General features: G+C 37.6%; 1 protein-coding gene across 2 annotated transcripts in view; it reads right to left on the bottom strand.

Moving 5' to 3' along the window:
- LOC110106462 (probable plastid-lipid-associated protein 13, chloroplastic) overlaps nt 1-21,497 on the bottom strand; it is a 33,776-nt gene extending 12,279 nt beyond the window's left edge. Inside the window, exons 1-5 of one of the 2 annotated variants that reach the window (XM_020836387.2) lie at nt 21,178-21,497; nt 20,062-20,183; nt 19,762-19,845; nt 19,521-19,548; nt 13,279-13,495 (exon numbers count right to left, since the gene is read on the bottom strand). In XM_020836387.2, coding sequence (XP_020692046.1) covers nt 13,279-13,495; nt 19,521-19,548; nt 19,762-19,845; nt 20,062-20,183; nt 21,178-21,399 — 673 coding nt within the window. In that variant the 5' untranslated portion in view covers nt 21,400-21,497. Of the gene's footprint in view, nt 1-13,278; nt 13,496-19,451; nt 19,549-19,761; nt 19,846-20,061; nt 20,184-21,177 lie in introns of both variants that reach the window. The other variant, XM_020836386.2, reaches the window with a different exon arrangement.
- Between the last annotated feature and the right edge of the window lie 203 nt (nt 21,498-21,700).

Genomic DNA, 21,700 nt, shown 5'->3' on the forward strand with positions numbered 1-21,700 from the left:
TTGATTCTGTTTTGTGAATAGTTCTTCTCTATGTTAGAGAGAGAGCCCCTATTCTCTAATATCTAGAAGATATACTCACAACTAAGAATTCTTTTTAAGAGTTATAAAGTAGAATGGAGCTTGCAAAAAAAACATAAATAAAATGGCCAATGATGCCAACAAAAGATGCGCAATGACGCCAAATTGAAAAAAAATATATCAAAAAGCAAAAGATGCGCAAAGCACCAATCAACCGACAAGAGGCATAAAATGAGCCCACTAAAAGACAAGCTCTTCTCTCTTTTCAAATCTTTTAAAAACTTAGAAGTTTTCATGTATCAAAGGCTTGATTTCGATTGTTTTGCAATTGTGACAAATTTACTTTGGTTCATTATTCTATGAGATATATTTTTTTTAAACCAAGTGATGAAGGGATCCTTATCTCATATCCAATTGGTTTTCTTTGAGTTAGGTCATTGATTTCAAAAGACGATTCTAACCTAAAAGAAAGTCCGAGATAAGGGTAACCATAATCGGATATTCTACCGTTCTTTGGATTATAAATGATGTTAACTCATTAACTCATAAGTTTTTAAAAATCAATCACATGGAATGCTACATCATATTCATGCCTTGGTTAAAAAAAAATTCTTTTGATTTGCTTTCTTCGTTTCCTCCTTTTTGAGATGTCAAAAGGGGGAGTAGTTTAGGATGTTTGCTTACACTTTCGATTCCATAGTTTACACTGTTGTTTTTAAAATAATTGTCATAGTTTTTTGTCATCATCAAAAAGGGAGAGATTGTTGCAAATTCAATTTTATGGACTATGTCTTGATGATTTGGCAAACACTCTTGCTTTTCTTCAACTGTCTGTTACTACTGACATTTCAGAAATCAAAGATCGGACGGAAATCAGAATCAGCTCAAGATTGGGAAGATTTGGGTTGAATCAGTCTTTATTTTTCTTTTTTCTTTCTTGAGTCAATTGTAATTGTTTGAAGTGACTGATGTTAAGTAACCCTACACACACACACTTGAGAGATTTAAAACTTGTGTTTTCACTCACATCGTCCCGGACGATATTTATATCGTCCCGGACGATCGAGTTCAAAACATAAGATCTAATCATGATTTCTTAGTTAAGGCAGTCGTAATTAACTTATTGGATTGGACGATATCTGTATTGGTCAGGACGATATGCTCAATACAGAAAGAAATTGCCGCCATGATCAATTTAGGTATTCTGTATTTTTAAAAATCGGCCAAGACGATTATTTGATCGGCCTGGACGATATTGTATAATTATGCCTAAATTGATCCGACAATCATGGGAGTAATCAAGGATGATTGATACGATCACATCGTCCTGGACGATCCATTCAAAAACCCTTGGTTGCTCCTGGACGATAAATATCGGCAAGTACAAATTCAGGGCGATACGCTGGCCGATTTGGATCGGACAGCTCAAATTCAGGGCGATGCTCTGGACGATTTTCCTCTGATTTGAACTGATCGGCCAGGATGATCGTGAGATCGTCCGGGACGATCAAGCAAATTTTCAATCGTTCAGTTTGCATTTAGGGCGATGCTCTGGCCGATCCTAAGAGATTTGTACTAATCGTCCAGGACGATATTTAGTACTGATCGGCTAGGACGATTTAAATATCGTCCTGGACGATAAAGTTGGCAACTTGCACTTAATGAGCCCCTTTGAAGCTCTTTCATTTAAGAGCTCTTGTTCAACATTTTTGAATATCCTTGGCTGCTGTCTTGACCTGAGAAAACCTAAAGGGGAGAAAGAGAGGGAGAGAGAGAGAGAGGATCTTGTGAGGGGGAACTTGTGAGGGGATTCACAAGAGTTGCTCCAAGCATTGTTCCACTTCTTCTTCCCTATAGTCTCTTATCCTTGGAAGGGTTGGGAGAGGCAAGTTTCAGCAAGTGATCGTGGTTCTCTGACTACTTCAGGAGGAAGCAAAAGGAGTTGGGTTCTCTGTCTTGTCGGGTGTGGCAAAAAGGAGGTGTTTTTGTGAGGGCTTCTCCGCCTAGCTGTGGGGGCTAAAGGAGAGTCACGTTTGTAGTGCAATACTCGGAGGGCGCCTCCGAGGAGTGGACGTAGGTCGAGTTGACCGAACCACTATAAATCCTTGTGTTCTTGTTTTTACTGTTTCCGCATTTATTTTCTTCCGCACTTGTTTTTGTGGTGATTTGATTTGTGATAATCGTTCTTTTTGCTTAAAGAAATTTTTAAATATCAATTCCCCCCCCCCCCCTCTTGGTTAGTCTCGGGCCAGTTCTATAGGGCTTAACATCCCTAACGAACTTTCATATGTCATTTAAAACAATTTTTCTAATCTCTTTTTCCTCAACCTTCTTCGCCCAAGCACAACTCAATCACTGTGTAGATGTGAACATAGCCTCTAAAGATTGTCTAGCATCCAACATGCTCTCTAAGGTCAAGTAAGCGGTGACAAATCTTATTATTGTTAGCCCTATAATATCTTTTTTTGAAAATTTTCTCATAAGAGCTAGAACCTAAGAGTGGTTGTAAATAAACTTTATTATTTTTTTTGCTTTAGTAAGTGTATTTTTATGTTGAGGTAGCTCCACAAGCTTCTCAAGAATCGGATATATATAATGTGCAGCACATGAAGTCCAGTATAGATGTTTCCTCTTCTCTATAAATTTTTTACCTACAACCTTATAAACACTTGCATTATCTGTCACAACTTGTACAACCAAATGTTCTTCAACCTCATCAAGAATGCTATCTAATAATCCAAATATGAACTCAGCATCTTTGACCTGGTCAAATGCTTCAATTGACCTTAAAAACACGATATCATAAAGATTATTAATAAGGATGTTGATCAGACTTCTATGTTTGATATCAGACCACCCATCTGACATAATTGTTACTTCTGTTTGGGCCCAAGTCCTCTTAATTTCTTCAATGCTTTTATCAGTGTTTTCCACCTCCTTGAGAATCCATGTTCTCAAATCATACATGGTTGGAAGTTTGAACCCTCTCCCAAAAACTCCAATTGAACGAATCATGATGTAATAGGCAGCTGATGTTGCAACATTAAATGAAATTGCATTTTCGTAGAAGAATCTACCTATATCTTTACACACTATTCTTCGTACCTCCCTTGCATTTTTTGGGGTCATCTTCTATGTAATAGGAGGTCTATCCTTCGATATGTCAACCACATAATAATCCATAGGCCCTCTTCTCAGAACTCAGAATGCCTTTGTAATTTACTATTTCATTTGTATAATCAGGAATTATTTGAATGTCAACGACTAGTAGTGGTTCATTTGAATTTGGGTATGGAATTAGTTGCATTTCAGCTGAGATTGACTCATTTTGAGGAATTGACTCATTTTAGGGGATTAGTTTATTGGGGGGAAGGATATCTGATTTCTATTTCTTATTGGAAGATGAAGAATAGCTAACAGATCGTTTCTAAGGAAATAATTTTCTCTGATCAATGTAATTATTGAACTTAGCATCAATAACTTCTACTCTTTCAACTAGATCTTCAAACTTTCTGCTCAACCTACCTTAAAATTTCAATAAAGAGTTTTATACAGGTTTCTTGGCAGGATTTAGTTATTCTTTCTTAGAGAGAATCCAGTGCTTCAGCAGAAAAACTAAAGTGTGATTGCTGAGGAGATTGGTGGGGGTCTTGCTGAGGAGGTGGGGTATGATGGGGAGATTGGGGGGTTTGATGGGTGGATATTTCATGAGGGGAATCAAGAGATTGAGGGTTGTCTGATGGATATTTTCTGATGTTAACCAGATCAATTTCAGCCTAAGAAACTCCTGGAGAACATTAAAAATCTGGCTTTCCTTAGATTAACAAATAAATTAGTGACCACCTCTATAATTATGCAATATCATCGGCACATCATAGAAAACGAGGCATTTTGTCAGCATATATAGGAGCATGAATAGAAGTATGCTCCACGAATCAAATCTGCATAAGATAAAAGAAAATTTTAGCAAATGAATTATAAAAATTAAATAAAATTACGAATAAATTTAATAGTTAGCACTTAGCACTCACAATTAGCAGAGGTACAAAATCATTGATGTAACCTGCTGGCTTCTTATTTGAAATTTTGGAGGAGGCCTTATTAAACTCTCCAACTAAAAATTCCCTAATCGACCCCGTCTAATTTATTTACAAAAAATCATCTTCATTATTTGCTATTCTTTGAAGCAACCGATGGGCTTTAAAATTGTTAAGTTGAAAAAATAAATTTGAACATAAACACATAATTAACGTTCTTAACATAGTCTCCAAAGGGTTTGCTTGTTCAACTCCAGCATGTCTGCTTTAATTTCCAATGATGTAACTGATGTATGTGCTAAGGAAAGCTAGGATATTTCTTCTCATTTATTTAACAGACCAGTAAGAATTGCTACTTCATCAGCAGTGAAAGCAGTAGGTTGATCTTTTAGAATAAAACATTATTTTTGAAATATTTCACCTTGAGATCAGCTCATAAATAAGTGGGACATTTTGCTCAAACCTAAAAAATTACAAAAATTGTATGATCTTTAAACGGTTCAATCTGTCCACGACTTCAGAAGAAATTTGCTGAGCAAAATTATCACAGATTGTTCGAAAGGTTGAAACATAACATCGATAGGTAATAAGACGAATATATATCTGAAAAATAAAAATTAAAAATATATAAAATAATAAAAAAAAAAGATACGCACAAAATACATATAACATATGCATAGAGAACGCACAACATACGCATATATTACGCACAACATACGCATAGAGTACGCACAACATACGCACAAGTACGCACAGTATACGCTCAACATACGCATGAAGTACTCAGTGCTTCTGCATACCATATGCACATCCTACGCACAAAATTGGCACAAACTACTCTATTTTAAAAGTTTGTTAGGGTTTAATTGTTAAAAACTTAAAATATAATTAGGGTTTAGGTTTCAAATTTCAACATAAACCCTAAATACAAAGAAAATACAATGGCATCAAAGTATCAAACATTTTAAAAGTTTCGAGAAAAAACGCATGCGTATAGCGTAAGTATCAAATACAAATAACTTCAAAACTCTGAACGCATACGCATAGCATAAGCATAAAATACGAAGAACTTACAGAAAACATGCTAGCATACTTGTTAACGGCGAATGGCGCACCATGGTGCAAAGGTCCCATTGGAGCCATGGCACATAGTGCACGGCGCGGCACGCAACATTTTGAACTTGGCGCAAATTATACAAGAATTATAATAACAATCAAGGCAATTTACTCAAGCAATCATCCAAGCAAATTATTTAAACAGATAATCTTGTTATACTATGGAATGTTTGTCTATCCTAACATATCCTTCCACATTCTAAAAACTATGTACTAGTTAACTAACATGCTAAGAAAACTAACACGTCCACTCAAGATATCACTTCAGTCACAATTATATCAAGTTCATTACTAAAAAAAGTCACTTCAACTTTCATGTTCTCCATCAAATATATGCCTTCATACAATAAATTCCAATGAGATTATCCTTTAACATGTCTCTAATAATTTCAAGTCAATAAGTAGTCAATCTTCATACAACTCAAATATATTTAAATGAAAATAAATAGTATTAAAAAGATAAAAATATGCAATCTAACATTTATCTTAACACTTTTAATATATTTTAAAATTTGAAAAAATATTATCTTAAAAATAAAAAAATAAATATAAAAATATTTATAATTACAATAAAAATTTTTAAAAAGCGTGCTATTTTGCGTCGTGCGTCATGCGCCATGGCGCGCATGTAGCGCAAATAGCGCGCGCCAATTTGAAGGTTTGCACCGCGCCATACACATAACGCCGTAGGTGTGCTGCGCCGTGCAGTGCTTCATGGCGCGCGCTATTTTGCGCCATTGACATCTATGCATGCTAGCAAATTACCTTTCTTTTTAGGGGTGACAACATCTGAGAAAGAACTTAGTGAATGCTTGAAATTGCTCCGGAGTGAATTCTTGAAACGTATGCCGGAAGTTGAAAACCGAAATGAAGCGTGAACAGTGAAATTTTTCTGCCATTTTACCTTTACCAGGATTTAAATGTTGATGCCACGTCGACATCTCACTAAGAAATCCACATCGGCAATTGGGGGGTCCGAACTGAACAAAAATATATTATGTTAGTTTTTTTTAGAGGCGGCGCCTCAAAAATGTGAGGTGAGGCGTGCCTTAAAGCGCGCCTCAGAAACTTGAGGTGAAAGCCTAAAAACCTGAACTTATTGCGTGGGCTTTGAAGCTTAAAGGGGCCATATTGCACTGAGGCGCGCCTTGAGGCGTGACTTTTATTGCACAATTTTAAACCATGCTTGCAGGTACGATGCACCTGATCTCGTAAAGACTGTTGCAAGAGTTCACTACATTATTTGTTTGTACGCATTGAGGTCTTGTAGTGTGCCTGCTTGTACCTCGATGTTGGTTACGAGGATGTTGCAATATCCTTCCTGCAAGAACTCGTGAGTGTTTGTATTTGTTGCATCTTAGTCACCTTCATTTGCAAGGATTAATGTGAAGGCCACACATCATTCCTCGTGTATGTTAAGCTTGATATCTTCATTCATTTGCATCCCAATTGAGATGATCGTTATAAGTTAATCCATGCCAAAGTTTGTAACCAACTCATGTATGGGTCCCTTATTCATTCGAGTTTGAGTCTGGAAGGCTCAAGTCATACTTAAAATTCAGCTCAAGTTCAAGTTCTACCTTGTTTCATTTAGATTCAAGTAGTTTACTAATAATTTGAGCTAGTTATTTGTGCCATTTTCAAGTTTGAGTTCTATCAAGTCCACAAGCTCAATGTGCAAGCTCAAGTTCTATGTCCCCTGTAGTCCAACTCAAGTAATTGTTTGAGTTCAAAATATTCAAGTCATGCTCAATATGCAAGTCAAGTCCAACTTGAGTTCAAGTTCAAGGGTAGTTTTCTTTTTATAGTTTGTTTAAATTTGAGTTCTCTTGCATTTAGTTCATTTGAGTTCAAATCAGGTCTGAGTGCAGTCATATGTTCACCCGAAATTTCGGCAGCTTCCCGACTTCTCCCTCCGTTTAGGGGAAAACTATAGAAAATTGGGCCTCCCGCCACGCAGAGAAAAACGTGCACAGTTAGTGTCGTGGGACATCACGGCCATAAAATCTTTAACCCCGCCACGCTAGAGAAAGGCGTGCCTGGGTTTTCAGTACCTGTTACAAGAAAAGCAATTGTTTCCCCGCATGTACAGAGCTGTGTACGGTACTTAAAGTTGTCCATGCCACACTAAGAAAAGCGTGCATAGGGCCTACCTGCCTCGTCGTAGGTGTCGCACCGGATTCCCACCACACTAGAGAAAAGCGTGCATGGATGGTTTGCCGGCTCGACACGAACGTCGAAGACAGGATTTTGGGTCAAAGGCTGTTCACCTACCTCGTCGTAGGTGGCGCACCAAGTTCCCTCCCACCATGCTAGAGAAAAGCGTGCATGGGTGGTTCGTCGGCTCGACACACACGCCGAGATAAGAGAGGGTTTTATTTTCTTTTAAATTAATTATAATTAATTATAATTATTATTAACTAATTAGAATTAATAATAATTAAATTTAATTAATTAAAATTAATATACAATTAATTACAATAAATAATAATAATAATAATAACTTAAAAATGCCTAAAGGGCTGCTCGGTAATAGGATCTGCTCGAAGAGGCGTACGATAAGGAGAAAGTTAACCTCACGGCCAGTGAGCTCCTGTTGCTGCTTCTGATCAAACAGGAAGGGAATATCATTGAAGGGAAAAGTCGACCAGCAACTAGGGGCCGAAGAAGCTCGCGGAAGGGAGAAGCTATCTCCACAGTGAGCGAGATCCCGTCACTGCTTCCTATTAAAATGTCGTAACTTCTGCTCTAACAGGAAGGGAGAGTCGTCAAAAGGGGCTGAGTCGAACGACCAAGAGGGATCCGGAGAAGAGATCGGAAGGGAGAAAGTTTCCTTCACGGTGAGGGGGCTCCCGCAATTGCTTCCCATCAAACTATTCATAACTTTCAATCCAGCTGGAAGGGAAAGTTGTCGTCAGGGCGGGGTCGGACAGTACCGAAGGGCTGAAGAAACGGCACTTGCAATCTCTACACCTCAGCGAGCGAGCTCCCTTGCTTCCGATCCGACCTAGGGGGAATGTCGTCGAAGGAGAGAAGTCGAACAGCACAAAGAGTCGAAGAAGCGCGTGTAAGGGAGAGAGATCGAGAGAGAGGAGGCCGAAGGCCTCATTCCATTCCCTTTTTATCGACGCGAGCGGGTCATGCGACGTGGGAGGAGGTCGCAAACGTGTGCGACGTGCAAACGAACAGCTCAACGTGTGCGGGATGGCTTCGGCAGAGCAGGTATGGTATTTTTCTTTCTTTTTTTTTTGTTTCGGGACACCGGTCAACAAAAAGTTATATTACAAAACTATTGTGAGTGGCGATTATGTGAATTCCGATTTTTTGCATTCATATTTCATAATTTTAGGAGTTTCAGGGTGTCGCCCTCTATCCGCTTGTATTAGGAGAGTGGCACTAGATATAAAGCACATATTGATTTCCATATGAAGGGTAGGCCAAGTCTTTATGGAAAGTAGAAGCAGTCCAAAATTGTCCACATATGGATTTGAATTGAAGGGCGACCAACCATACATGTTTGAAAATTGTTTGACTTATTTTGAGTGCTCATTCATCAAATAGTTACAATATAAGGAAGGGGCCAATCATGCAGATAAGGGAGGAAAATTTTTATTTGAGCGTAATTAATTACCATGGCAATGCTTGATAATAGATTATTGTACTTCATGACCATCATTACATCTCCATGGAGTTATTATTCATCTCTATCCATCATCATAAACCACCTAATTCCTCTGTAAGAGAATAAAGAATGAAAAAGAGGTTTAGGCTCCAAGCCAAAATCTACTTCTAATCCCAGGAGAAAATTAGTTCAAGTCCAAAACAAGTATATACAAGCATATCTTAACTGAAAAATTCAAATCAACTGATGGAACTATTAGATTCTGCCTAAATCACCACCTGGAATAGTATATTAGATCCTATTGAAATCTAATCCACCAAGAAAAATAGGCATTTTCGGATATATTCCTTGGAAATTAATCGTTCTTCCGAATCATCATCTATCACCACCAATTAACGTGTTAAACTATACTTCACAACCACCACCTACCACAGAAAAATCATCGAATTTATAGGCTAATAGTTTATTTTTGAAGCAAAGGCAAGGATGAGGATGAGGAACGATTTCGAGATAACATAAGGATGAGAGAGTGAGAAATTCCGCTAATTAGATTGATTAATTCCCTAATGTAACAGGCAATTGACTCCTTGAATGTAATGGGTGAGCAAGTCCCCTTATATTTGAGTGAGTAATTCCCAATTTTACTGAGATGTTGACCCATATAATTTAAACTACACGCCAAAAGAACAAAAGTGGCGGATCGAGCAGCGCACGGGTTGGTACGACGCATCATTTGAAGGGTCAAATGACCTCTGAATGCCAAATGGATGGCATCGTTGCGATCAGGACACTGAACTCTACTGGGTCGAGGCGCTCGCAATTGAATCAGACGAGATCGGTCAAACGAGACGACCGACACCCGAAATTAAAGCGCAAGACTGATCAAACAATCCCGATCGACGAACAGACTTCATCGTTGCATCCCGAATGTTGCCAACCTATGAAAATTGTATTTTGTTTATTCAATTTGGAGTATCTAGATTGGTGGCACGAATCCCAATGTAATACAAAGATGCGCATATCGAGGAAATTTGCCTCTACGGAGACAAAATGATGTCCAATCGATAAATGGATAATGCCATTGCGTCCGAAACGTCGTCCCCATTCAGAATATACATTTTATTTAATAAATTTGGATCATTCGAGATGGTGGTGAATTTCTAGGCTATGCAAATATGATATAAAGGCCTGTGTTAAGACGGAAACGAGGCCTCGAAGACGCTCGGACGACGTCCGATCGACAAACGGACAACGTTATTGCGTCCGGAACATCGTCGACATTAAGGATATACATTTTATTTAATAAATTTGGATCATCCGAGATGGTGGTGAATTTCTAAGCGATGCAAATATGATATAAAGGCCTACGTTACGACGGAAACGAGGCTTCGAAGACGCTCGGACGACGTCCGATCGACAAACGGACAGTGTCATTGCGTCCGGAACGTCGTCGGCATTAAGAGTCTACATTTTATTTGATCAAATTGGATCGTTTGAGGTGGTGTTGCAAATTTCAAATGGCGATTTAAATAAGTTAAGAAGGCATGCATTACAAGGAAAATAAGGCCTCTACGATACTCAAATGAACTCCGATCATAAAATGGACTGCGTCATTGAGATCAGAACATCATCAATACCTTAAATGCACTATCAATTTGTTTAATCTCGATTGTTCGACAAGACTGACACGCATTACGAGGTTACACAAATTTCAAGACAATGCACAAAATCGGAGTTACATTTTTTTATTACGGTGTTGCTATCAACATAATTAATGACATTGCTTATAATAGCATGTTATTATTAGCTTGGCCAACGTATTTAACCAAAAATTTCCAAATTAAATGTAAAATCAAATCATAATTAAATGCAAAACCTCAAACCTCTAAAAATTTCTGATGAAATCCCATTAAAATCCCTTAAATTTCTCTGTTTTATGCGTCTATTCCCGGAAATCCTGCTGAGCATCTTCACAGACCTCGCCTTAGTTGAAATGAGCTCTTGCTATTAAAACGACGTTTTTGGAAGCGAACAAAAGGCATTTCACGAATATTCTAAAATACCCTCGCACATGCACTGTAGTTTGTACACACTTAGGTACACTAAAAGAGAGTATACAATCAACACCCGCATGGGCCCTGACGAGCGTGTTATTAGTACACACGTGACGTATATGGATACTACGCGGGTTATTAAATTTAAACCCGATCCTCCTAAGTAAGTAAATAGGAGTCGACAAAGTTCAATAAATAATTACAAAATGTCCCAAAACACCCGCATGACCCCGAAGAGCGTGTTATTGATACACACGTGACGTCTAGGGATGCTGCGCAGGTTATCAAATTTTAAATCCGATCTTCCTTAGCAGGTAAAAAGAAGTCGACAGGGTTTAATCATAAAATGCCCTAAAACCCGCATGGGCCCCTGCGAGCGTGTTATAAATACACACGTGACGGCTAGGGATGCTGGGCCGGTTGATAAGTGAATTCAAGTTCGAACCCGATCCTTCTATATGGATCAATAGGAATCGACATGGTTCGAACCTTCAAACAAATACACGGTTGTGGCGACCGATGTATTTGCTTTAATACATTCATATTAGGCCTTCAAAGGTCTATAACAATATGAATTCACTAATAAGGGCATAAAGCATACGAAATCCGATCCTCTATTGATAATTCGATAGAGTTGACAGGGTTCAATCAATAAAGGAAAATGACCCCGAACACCCCGATGATAACCGTGTTGAATGCAGATCTCAACCGGAGGGGTTCCCAAATATTTTCAAATGTCTCCCAAATATCCAAAATCAATTTCAAATATTCTAAAGCTTCACCCAAAATACCCATAAAAATCCAAAACTCCACAAAAATCCCAAAATCCCAAAAACATTTAAAAATGAAACTATCCATCCCACTACTTAAAGCAAAATCCATCCATCCACCCTCCGCAACAGTTTGCCGAGGTGGACAAATCTAAAAAATTACTTCATCTCACAAAGAGCTAATGCCTGGTCGTGAATATCACTAGGATCCATTCTCAAACAATCTCTTGCTAGTAAGGACGTGGTACGTGTCCTCTAACCGGCGGTTTTGCCGCCAAATGGCACCACAGGATAAACGGTTATGACCCGGGGCCCTCTGAACCGAGTGGTTTTGCCGCCAAATGCCACCACGAAATACCGGTTATGGCCAGAGCCAACACGCACCTTAATGGCATCAAATCCTTGAGATATGAATCAATAGGATATGATTGATAGGGCACAAAGCCCTCTGTTAGCTAAGGTGGATTCAAAAACTCAAATCATAAAATCCTCACAAAATGAGGGCGAAATCTCTGGGTAGTGTCTTATCTACAATCCATCTGCCTTCCAAAATTTATCCCGGAACTTAGTCCGTTAAAACTCCCATGCCGAGTAAAAAGAAAAGCGAGCGGAGGCCGGGGCCGAATTTTCGGAGCCCACATGAGAGAAAGCCCTTGGGTGAGTACTTCTGCAGATATTATGAGTGAGCAGATCCCTTTAATTTTGGTTGAGTGAATCCCCATTTTGTATCTTTTTTTATGGTAATCAAATCCTTCTTTCCATCTACTTTAAATTTTGATTAATTTTCTTGGTCCATAATCACTAGCCCAAACACTAGTTGAAGTCCAGGCTACCTGTGCTAGGCCAAAGCTCAACTCATCAAATCTTTCTATGGATTCATGCATGATTATCATTCTTATTTGTATGGCATGTACTGTAAACTTAGATTTTCAGCTAGTCTCTAAATCATGTTACTTGTTTGCCGAACAACTATCTATAGGCAGTTACCTCTTTAATCCTTATATTGTTTCCATGTTTGTGAATTTCAAAAATCTTATGTTGCATTGTATTTGGTCATTGCTTTAGGTCCAGGTAAGTTATAGATTGGTACTGCATATGCAGAGAACCAAACACCTAAATATCAGGCAATTTTGCTCAAGGATATACAATTCAAATTTTCTCTCTTTCAAAATCTTTCTTCCGGCTCCATGTTCCCACCCTCGAAAATTTTGATCTCACCATTATTCCTTTCCGGTTGACCATGCTGCTGGCTAAACAAAGTATACCAACTGTTAAGAGCAACGAAGAATAATGTCAGCATTAGCTTTCCATGCATCCTATTCCCGGTAATCCTTTTCCACAAAATCAAGCAACTCCTTCGAATGAGCTTAATTTAGACTTTCTCATTTGTCATGCTCATTCTGAATATCCATCAATAGGCTTAAATGGACAAAGGACTGTTATTGTGGATTAGGAAAAGGACCAGAATAACCTTTGGTATGGTCGTTCAAATAGTTAAGTTTAAATTAACCTTCAGTAGGAAACATTTTTAAGCAACATTATGACACTTTATGCAGCTGTAGTGCCTAAATTTAAATTAGTCAAAGTTGCAACCTTTTTAGCTAATTTTAAGGGAAAACAATTCCTATAACAGCTGAAGAGGTTTGGAATAGAGTTCTTACTGAGTGGAAGTTTCAGCCCATTGGTAAATGCATCCTTTATAGGAGCTGGGAGTTGTTGTAGTGTATTGGTTGCTTGTCCAAATGCACCCTTTAGTTGCTCTGGGATAGCCTGTTCACTTACTGTAGGTGGTTCTACGAGCCCTTCCGTATATTCTTCTTTCATACGTGTAGGTCCCTCTACAGACAATTTGGACGTAAGGAGGAACTTGCCTTCTATCTGCATGTCAGAACAAGCACAATGATCAGCCTGTATTGCAAGAGTAGTATCATATTTGCATTTATGATGGGTATGCAACTAAATGAAAAGTTTAGGATAAGGAACATACGATTACAATAACAAATAACAATAATATCATATGTAATTTTAGTGGGTGTAAATATTATTAGGAAATATTCTTAGAACAATTAATGATATCTAGGTGTGTGAAGGTGCAGTACGCAAAAGTAGATCTTTTATCTACTAGTAATCCTGCATAATCAGCATCGGTGTATGACTCTATGGTTATTTCTTAGTCTCTTCTAAAGAGAATCCCTTTTCCTGGGTTATCTTTAAGGTAGTGCAGTATTATGTCTACTGCTTGCATATGGACCTGTTTTGGATTTTGCATAAACCGACTGACCATACTGACAACAAATGTTATATCTGGTCTGGTGTGGGAAAGATAAATCAATTTTCCTACAAGTCTTTAGTAGGCTCCTTTATTTTCATCTGGGTCTTCTTTAGCTTCTCCTAATTTGAGATTCTATTCTACTGGTGTTGGTACTGGCTTACAGGCTAGTTTTCATGTTTCTTTCAAAAGGTCTTTAATGTCCTTTTGTTGTGAGATGAAAATTCCTTTGCTGGAGTGAGCTACTTTGATTCCAAGAAAGTATTTTAGTCTATCAAATTCTTTGATGTCAAACTCTTTGGTAAGGCTTTTTCTTAAACTATCTTTCTCTTTTGCATTATTTCCAGTCAAAATGATATCATCCACATGCACTAACAATATTGTGACTCCCCCTGAGTCTGAATGTTTAAAGAATAGTGTATGATCTCTTTGGCTTTGTTTATACCCATTAAGGAGCATGAATTTAGATAATCTTCCAAATCAGGCCCTTAGTGATTGTTTGAGCCCATATAGGACTTTTTTTAATTTGCATACCTTGTTACCACTAGAATTTTCCTTAAATCCTGGTGGTATTTTCATAAATATTTCTTCTTCCAGATCTCCATGTAAGAATGCATTCTTTACAATCAATTGTTCCAGATGTCAATTGTATTTAGCTGCTATTGAGAGTAGAATTCTGACAGTGTTCATCTTATCTACTGGTGCAAAAGTTTCCTGGTAGCCAATGTCATATATCTGAGTGTACCCTTTTGTCACTAGTCATGCTTTGTATCTTTTCAGTGTGCCATCAGCTTTGTATTTTATAGAGAACACCCATTTGCAGCCGACTGGTTTTTTTCCTGTCGGTAGATTGATGATCTCCCACGTCTTGTTCTTTTCTAACGCCTGCATTTCATCTTTCATTGTATTTTTCTAATTTTCATCAGATAGTGCCTCAGAAATATAATTAGGAATATGAATTACATCTAGTGTAACAAAGAAGTTTTTGTGTAGGGAGGAAAAATTATTACAAGGATATAGAGTTGGTATAGGATATAAGGGAGGTGGAGAGTTTACCTTACTTTCAGGAGATGATTCAGATTCTTGAATCTGCTTCAAAGCACAGGTTGAACTTGTATACCTAGAATAAAACTTCCAAAATCTAAGGATAGTTTTGTCTTCAGCTTCCCTATTTTGAATTTCAGGAGGATTGGTTTGATGTGGAAGGTCAAGAGGGGCAAGCATATTTTCATCATCTTCACTTTTTTCAATCTCCCCCTGAAGATGAGGTTTAGTAAAGTAGGAGTTGTGCTCATCAAAAATGGCATCAATGGATACAAGCATTTTCTTTATAGGGGGTGATAGCATTTGTACCCTTTTTGGGTGGAAGTGTATCCAATGAAGATACATTTTGAGTGCCCTTGGATCTAGTTTTCCTCTGTTCTAATTGTGTATGTGAATATAGGCAATGCACCCAAAGATTCTGGGTGTAAGGTTATTATGGGTTTAAAATTCGGGATAAAAGGTGGACAAAATATCATTTGGAGCTTTCATCCCCAAGATTTTTTAGGGTAGTCGGTTTATGAGGTAGGTGATGGTTAGGAGAGCTTCTCCCCCGTAGGATTTGGGTGTAGTATGGTGGAGTATGAAGGCACGAGTGGAGGCTAGGAGTTGATAATTTTTCCTTTCCACAACCCCATTTTGTTGTGGGGTATGAACGCAGGAGGACTCGTGGATGATACCTTCACTCTGAAAGTAAGAGTGTAGGGTTTGGTTAAAGTAGTCTTTAGCATTGTATGAACGAAATCTCTTTATTTGACCCCGAATTGATTCTAGATCATGATGTGAAAAATTGGAAGAATGGTGTTAACATTTGATTTATTTTTTATAAGATAGATCCAAGAAACTCGAGTACAATCATCAATGAAAGATAAAAACCAGCGAGCCCCAGAGATGTTGGGGATTTTTTAGGGTCCCCATATGTCACTATGAATGAGATAGAAATGAGTATTGCATCTCTCATTCTTGTTTGAAAAAGATGTTCTTTTATGTTTGGCTAATTCACATGTTTCAAAATGAAATTTTTCATTTTCCAATTTATGAAAAAGTTTTGGATAAATGTGTTTCAAGACTTCTACTGATGGATGTCCTAATCTGAAGTGATTAAGCCAGATAGTAGATATCTTGTCAACGAGAGATAAGATATAGTAGCTATTTTTAGATTTGTTTAGCTCTTCCAGGTGGTACAGTCCACCTCTCTCCTTAGCAAGTCCAATCATCTTCCCCGATCCATGGTCCTGAAATAAGCAAAAAGTATGGCTAAATAAAGCTTGGCATATGGTCCCTGGTAAGTTTTTGTATGGATATAAGATTTGTGGATAATTGAGGAACATTGAGCACATTTTTTAGAGTGAGGGAATGGGATAAGGGTATGTCTCTTTGACCTTCTACTTTAACAAAAAAACAATCAGCAGCGATGATTTTCTTATCTATTGGGCAAGGATCATAATTGATGAAGTGGGTAGTGGAGTTAGTCATGTGATATGTGGCTCCTGAGTCAATGATCCATATTCCTTTCGAATGATTTCTAAAGGTACTTAATCCAATGAATTTGGGAAACTTACCTGAAAGTGAAAGAGAGGGAGATGCAGGTGGTTTTTCATGGGATACCAGGAGTTGTCTAAGTCTTTTAATGTCTTCTCCATTGAGACTTTGGGATGAGTTTTCTCTAGACATTGTGTTGTTATATCAACAATAAAGGCTGATTTGATTATATCAGCAATAAAGGCTGATATCGGGTCTTAATCAAGTTTGATTTAAGATTTCTTACTTCTTTCGGCCTATCCTAGGTATTTGAGAGGGGTGTTTCTGCGGATTTGAGCGGAACAAAAAAAAAACAGAAGATATTCAGTCCAGGCGCGCATCATCCTCCGAGCGGGAGTCGTCGGGGCTGTTCGGCTTCGTTGCTTTCGTAGGAGGTGCTTCTTCGGCTCCTTCATGATTGTTCGACTACGTTCCTTTGGCGTCGTTGTTGTTCGACTTTGGGCGCGCGTCCTCCTCCGAGCAGGAGTCGTCGGGGTTGTTCGGTTTTGTTGCTTCTCAGAAGGTGCTTCTTCGGCTCCTTCATGGTTGTTCGACTATGCTACTTTGACGACTTCTCCTTCATGTCGGTTCGGAAGTTACAATACTTGGATCGGGATGTCGGCTAGGGCTTCCGTCTTCGGCAAGGCGATTTCTTCTTCTTTTCTTCCTCCGATTTATGATCTTTCCATAACGGCAATAAAGGCCATTGGCTCTGATACCATGTTAGAAATCAGAGGTTTGAGAAGAAAAGCTTACTTTATTCCATGATTTCTTCCCTATTTATAGATCAATATAAGAAATTTTGATACAAAAACAAATAATTACATACTAACTACATAATAACTCTAATAGAATCCTCTTCCTAAATCAGCTACCTGAACATGGAAAGAATTCGGGCGTGAGTCATGCGTCCCACAGATCATGCATTGTAGTGGTTGGATCTTATTTGCGTTGAATGACTAGATTTTAACACTTTCTAACCAAGTCTTTTAGGTCTACCTCTACCATTTCTTAACATAAGTTAAATCTAATACATATATTCTTCTAACCAGGTCATTAGAAGGACGAGGTTTTATGTGACCAAACCTTCTAAGGAAGCTCTCTAATCTTATATGTCACTGGAGTTATTCAAACCTTTTCATATATATACTCATTTCACATTTTGTCTCTTAGAGTAAAGCCACTCATACACTTGAGCATCCTCGTCTCTGCAACACTTAACTTAATTTTATGTTTCTCTTTTAAAGGCCAGCATTCTACATGATAAAGCATTGCAGGTTTCACCACCATCTTATAAATTTTTTCCCTTAAGTTTGAGGGGTACTTTTCTATCAGACAGCAGGCCGAATGCATTCCTCCACTTAAACCATCCAACTTGAATTCTACAAATAATATCCACATCTATTTTACAATCACTTTGAACAATAGACCCGAGATATCTAAAATATGTACTCTTTTTTATGGTTTGATCGCCCAAAGTCTTAATACCCCCACTAGATCTATTACTATTAAAATAACACTATGTATTCGGTTTTAGACTCTAAGGTTGACCTTCATAATTCAAGTCTTCCTTCAACTATCTCTAGTCTTATCAACAAGAATATATATATATATATATACAACTTCAAAAGCTCATTACCAACTAAAGAAGCGAAATAAGAAAACTCTCCATCAAAAAATCCTAATCACTCGAGTGGACCAAAAATGATTGGTAGTTGCACTAGAACGCATGCTGGCGCGAGGGCGTATGTGCATGTTTGTGCACATACTTATGTGGGTGCATGTGTGGGAACGTACATGTGCATGTGTGTATGTGTGCATGCATGTGTATGCACGTGTGCATTTTCGCATATTTTGCGTGAGCGTAAATGTGTGCACGTGCGTGCACATCTATGCACATGTGTCTGTATAGAAATCTCAAAACCATGAAAATATTCATACAATAATACACAATAATAGCATGCACAAATTGAGAGAATTATGGATCAAATGCAAGAATCCCAAAATCATGAAAGCAATAATTTAATACTAAAATCATGCACAAAAGTCATCACAATATCTTCATCTCCCTGCCATGAAAGCAAGCAAATAAAAAAAGTAAATAAAGCCTAAAGGTAAATATCAATATAGTTCTTAGGATCAAATAAAAGTAAGAAAAAAAAAACTTAAATTAGGTTCTCAAAACCTAAAGCAAATATTGGTTGGATCATTACAGAATTGTTGGATTAGCAGCAAGCAATGAAGATCAGAAGCAAACACCGGAACCAACAAAAATAGGGAACACTGAGGTTGATTACAAAATTGCAATGGCTTGCGTGACTTCCTAATAGGTCATGACTGGTTGCAATAGGGAAGAGCAAAAATAAATGGTGGATTATGATGGCATGTGTAATGGCCTAACAGGTTGTGGCCAATTGCAACAAGGAAGATCGATGCATGTAGGCAATTAATGGCAGATCACAACAGCTCATGTGAAGGCCTGACAAGCCACAACTGATTGAAATTAGGAAGATTGGCATGTGCAATTGGTGGGCTGTGACAAGGCAATAGAGCAGATCATTGATAACATTTCTCAAGAAATGTTATGAGAAGATGGATAGGGGGGGAGCGCTACACTGAGAAAGAAATTGAGATGAAAACGAGGATCCTAGGGTACACTTGGACTCCGTCTCTTCCTTATTTCGGATCATCACTGCAACTCTATTTAACTTGTAAAGGTAGCATAATGTGATGGAAAAGGACATATTTTGTAACTTGTGAAGTGTCTCTGCATCATAGTAGGTACCATCATATGATGCAGGAAATAATTATTTGGATGTCTATGTATAACTTCTCCAATAATAATATAGAACATATGCGTCAGCCATAGAAGGAAAGAAAAATGAAGCATAATGAAATTGCTAAACCATAGATGAACAAAAGCAACAGAAAATTCCATCAACAGCCATGCATCACGTGAATAAATAATCTAATACTGGCAGAAAGAATCATTCTGAGGATTACTGAATTAAAAAACTTCAAATTCGCTGCGACTTTGGCATATCCATCTTTGATCTGTGCATCCAAACCTACCAAATTGGCTACTGCGGATGGAGTCCTCCTACAGAAGAACCATGAAATTACATAAATGGGATTAAAGAAACAATTTCCTTCATTAAGAAAATTTAAATTTAGAAATCAGAATCATTTTGATCAATGTTCATTACAATTTAGTACAAATAAGTAAAATAAAAAATTGCTTAATATCCTTCAAGAAAAATGACATAAATTTGTCAAAAACTCAATTAATTATTGCATGTAAATAAATACCTACTCAAACAAAAATCTCGCAGCAAGCAACCCAGGGCTGCCAGCACCAAACCACTCAAAATTCCATCGACCTTCAAGAAAAGGTGACCTGATAAATTAGAATAAAAGTAACATTGTAAGAGAAAAATAAAGTTTCGCATCCATAAACATATGAAAAAGAAGAAATACAATTGGAGTATATATACTCAAATGTTTAAAAGCATTAGCTAGACTAAGAAAGCTGTGAACAAAATACAAATTATTCACCCACAGACTGCATGTTCACAATAGAAAAAGCATAAGCTATTATTATAACAAAACTTACGTAGTGGGACGAGGAGTAGGATTTAATCGTTCGAGGCCAACAACTCTCTCATTAACATCTATTTGTTGTATTTCAGTCGTTTTCCCACTGATTAAAGATTCAAAACCCCCAGCATCCTTAAACTGAAAAGTCATTCAAAAACCTCAGAGATTTGTAGGAAAAGATAGGATAATGATCCATCTAAGAAGCATACTACCAAAAACAAGCTAATCTACTAAGAAAATAGACAATCACACACAAAAAGCCAAAAGCAAATTCAAAACATATAAAGCATGAGATGGAAACAGGTAGTTGAGAAATCAAACTTTTTACATAGCATGAGCTTTACATCAATATCACCATCAATCACTAGCCAAAACCCCAAACAGTTGGAGTTAGATTTTTAAATCTTCCATTGCTATTTCCCCTATATTTATTACAGATTGGAGAAAAAAGTGTCCAAATCTGCATTTAGTTTAGATAGACAAACTAAACCAGTTTTAATGATTTATGGGCATGTTACATTTAGCCTCTACCACTTTTCCTGCCTACCCCGTTAGGATTCATTCTGGCTCCTACGTTACTGGTATGCTCTCCGCTCTTTCAAGGATATTCAAAACCATGTCAAACATCAGAATTACCACAAAAGCCAAGCATGTTGAAGCAAACAAAGCTGAAAAATTAATCTCAGGGCCTGTTTAGCAACAATTAGGAATTAACTTTAGTAGGATTTAGTAAATCCTATAAATCCGGATCTAATAAATCCTGGCTATGTTGAATTCTGAAACTGTCAAGATAACTGGTAAATCCTGTTCAATCGTTTGGCAACACAATCAAGAGTTTAAGGCAGTTAGTGTATTAAAAACCTAAATATAATTTATGTTTTGAATTTAATCTGCATGTCAAGTATTATCAATTTTAATTGTAATTACAACCAATAAATTATAAGGATAAACAATATAATTAGAAGCTAGCTTAATTAGCAAATAATTTACCTAATGATTTAATTACACGGGAAGATCAAACTCCACCCAGTTTATGAAACCAAGTAAACAAGCATTCCACTGGCGCTTGCACTAATCAAGATGAAGCAAAGGATCTCTTAGACTCTAGAAGTAATGGGAAAACTGAACTCACAGCTAGGAGAAGAGATTCCTTCGCGGAGAGCCTCTCCATTTCTTTGGCATAGTTCGCGGAGGCTCCTTGGTAGGTTTGCTGCTGAACCATAGCTTTCCATCTGCAGCCGCGATGCCGACGGCGGAAGCCTAAGCTCCGGTGACTCTCTGATAAGTTGACCAACTTAGTCGAGGAGAGATGCAAGGCAGTAATCGCCTGGAAACCTACGAAAGTGGCAGCCATGACTTCCTTAACCCTAGATTTTCTCCAAGGAAGGCAGGCCGGAGTGTGGACTGTGGACTTCCACAAACGCGGGATATTTTTGTCATTAAAATATTTAAAAACAAATGAAGTAATCAGCCGTTTTAACTTCTAGATGTTCTCCTACTTTATTATTTTAAGGCAGATCTCTATTCGTGTATGGGTCTCCCAAATCCTTTTCACATTTAAGTTGGATATTAATTTTTAATTATAATTTTTATTTTGACTAAATAGGAAATCAAGTGCAATAAAGAATAATATGCATTAATTTAAACATAGGAAA

Source organism: Dendrobium catenatum, unplaced genomic scaffold (genome assembly GCF_001605985.2).
Source record: "Dendrobium catenatum unplaced genomic scaffold, ASM160598v2 fragScaff_scaffold_925, whole genome shotgun sequence".
Classification (NCBI taxonomy): Eukaryota; Viridiplantae; Streptophyta; class Magnoliopsida; order Asparagales; family Orchidaceae; genus Dendrobium; species Dendrobium catenatum.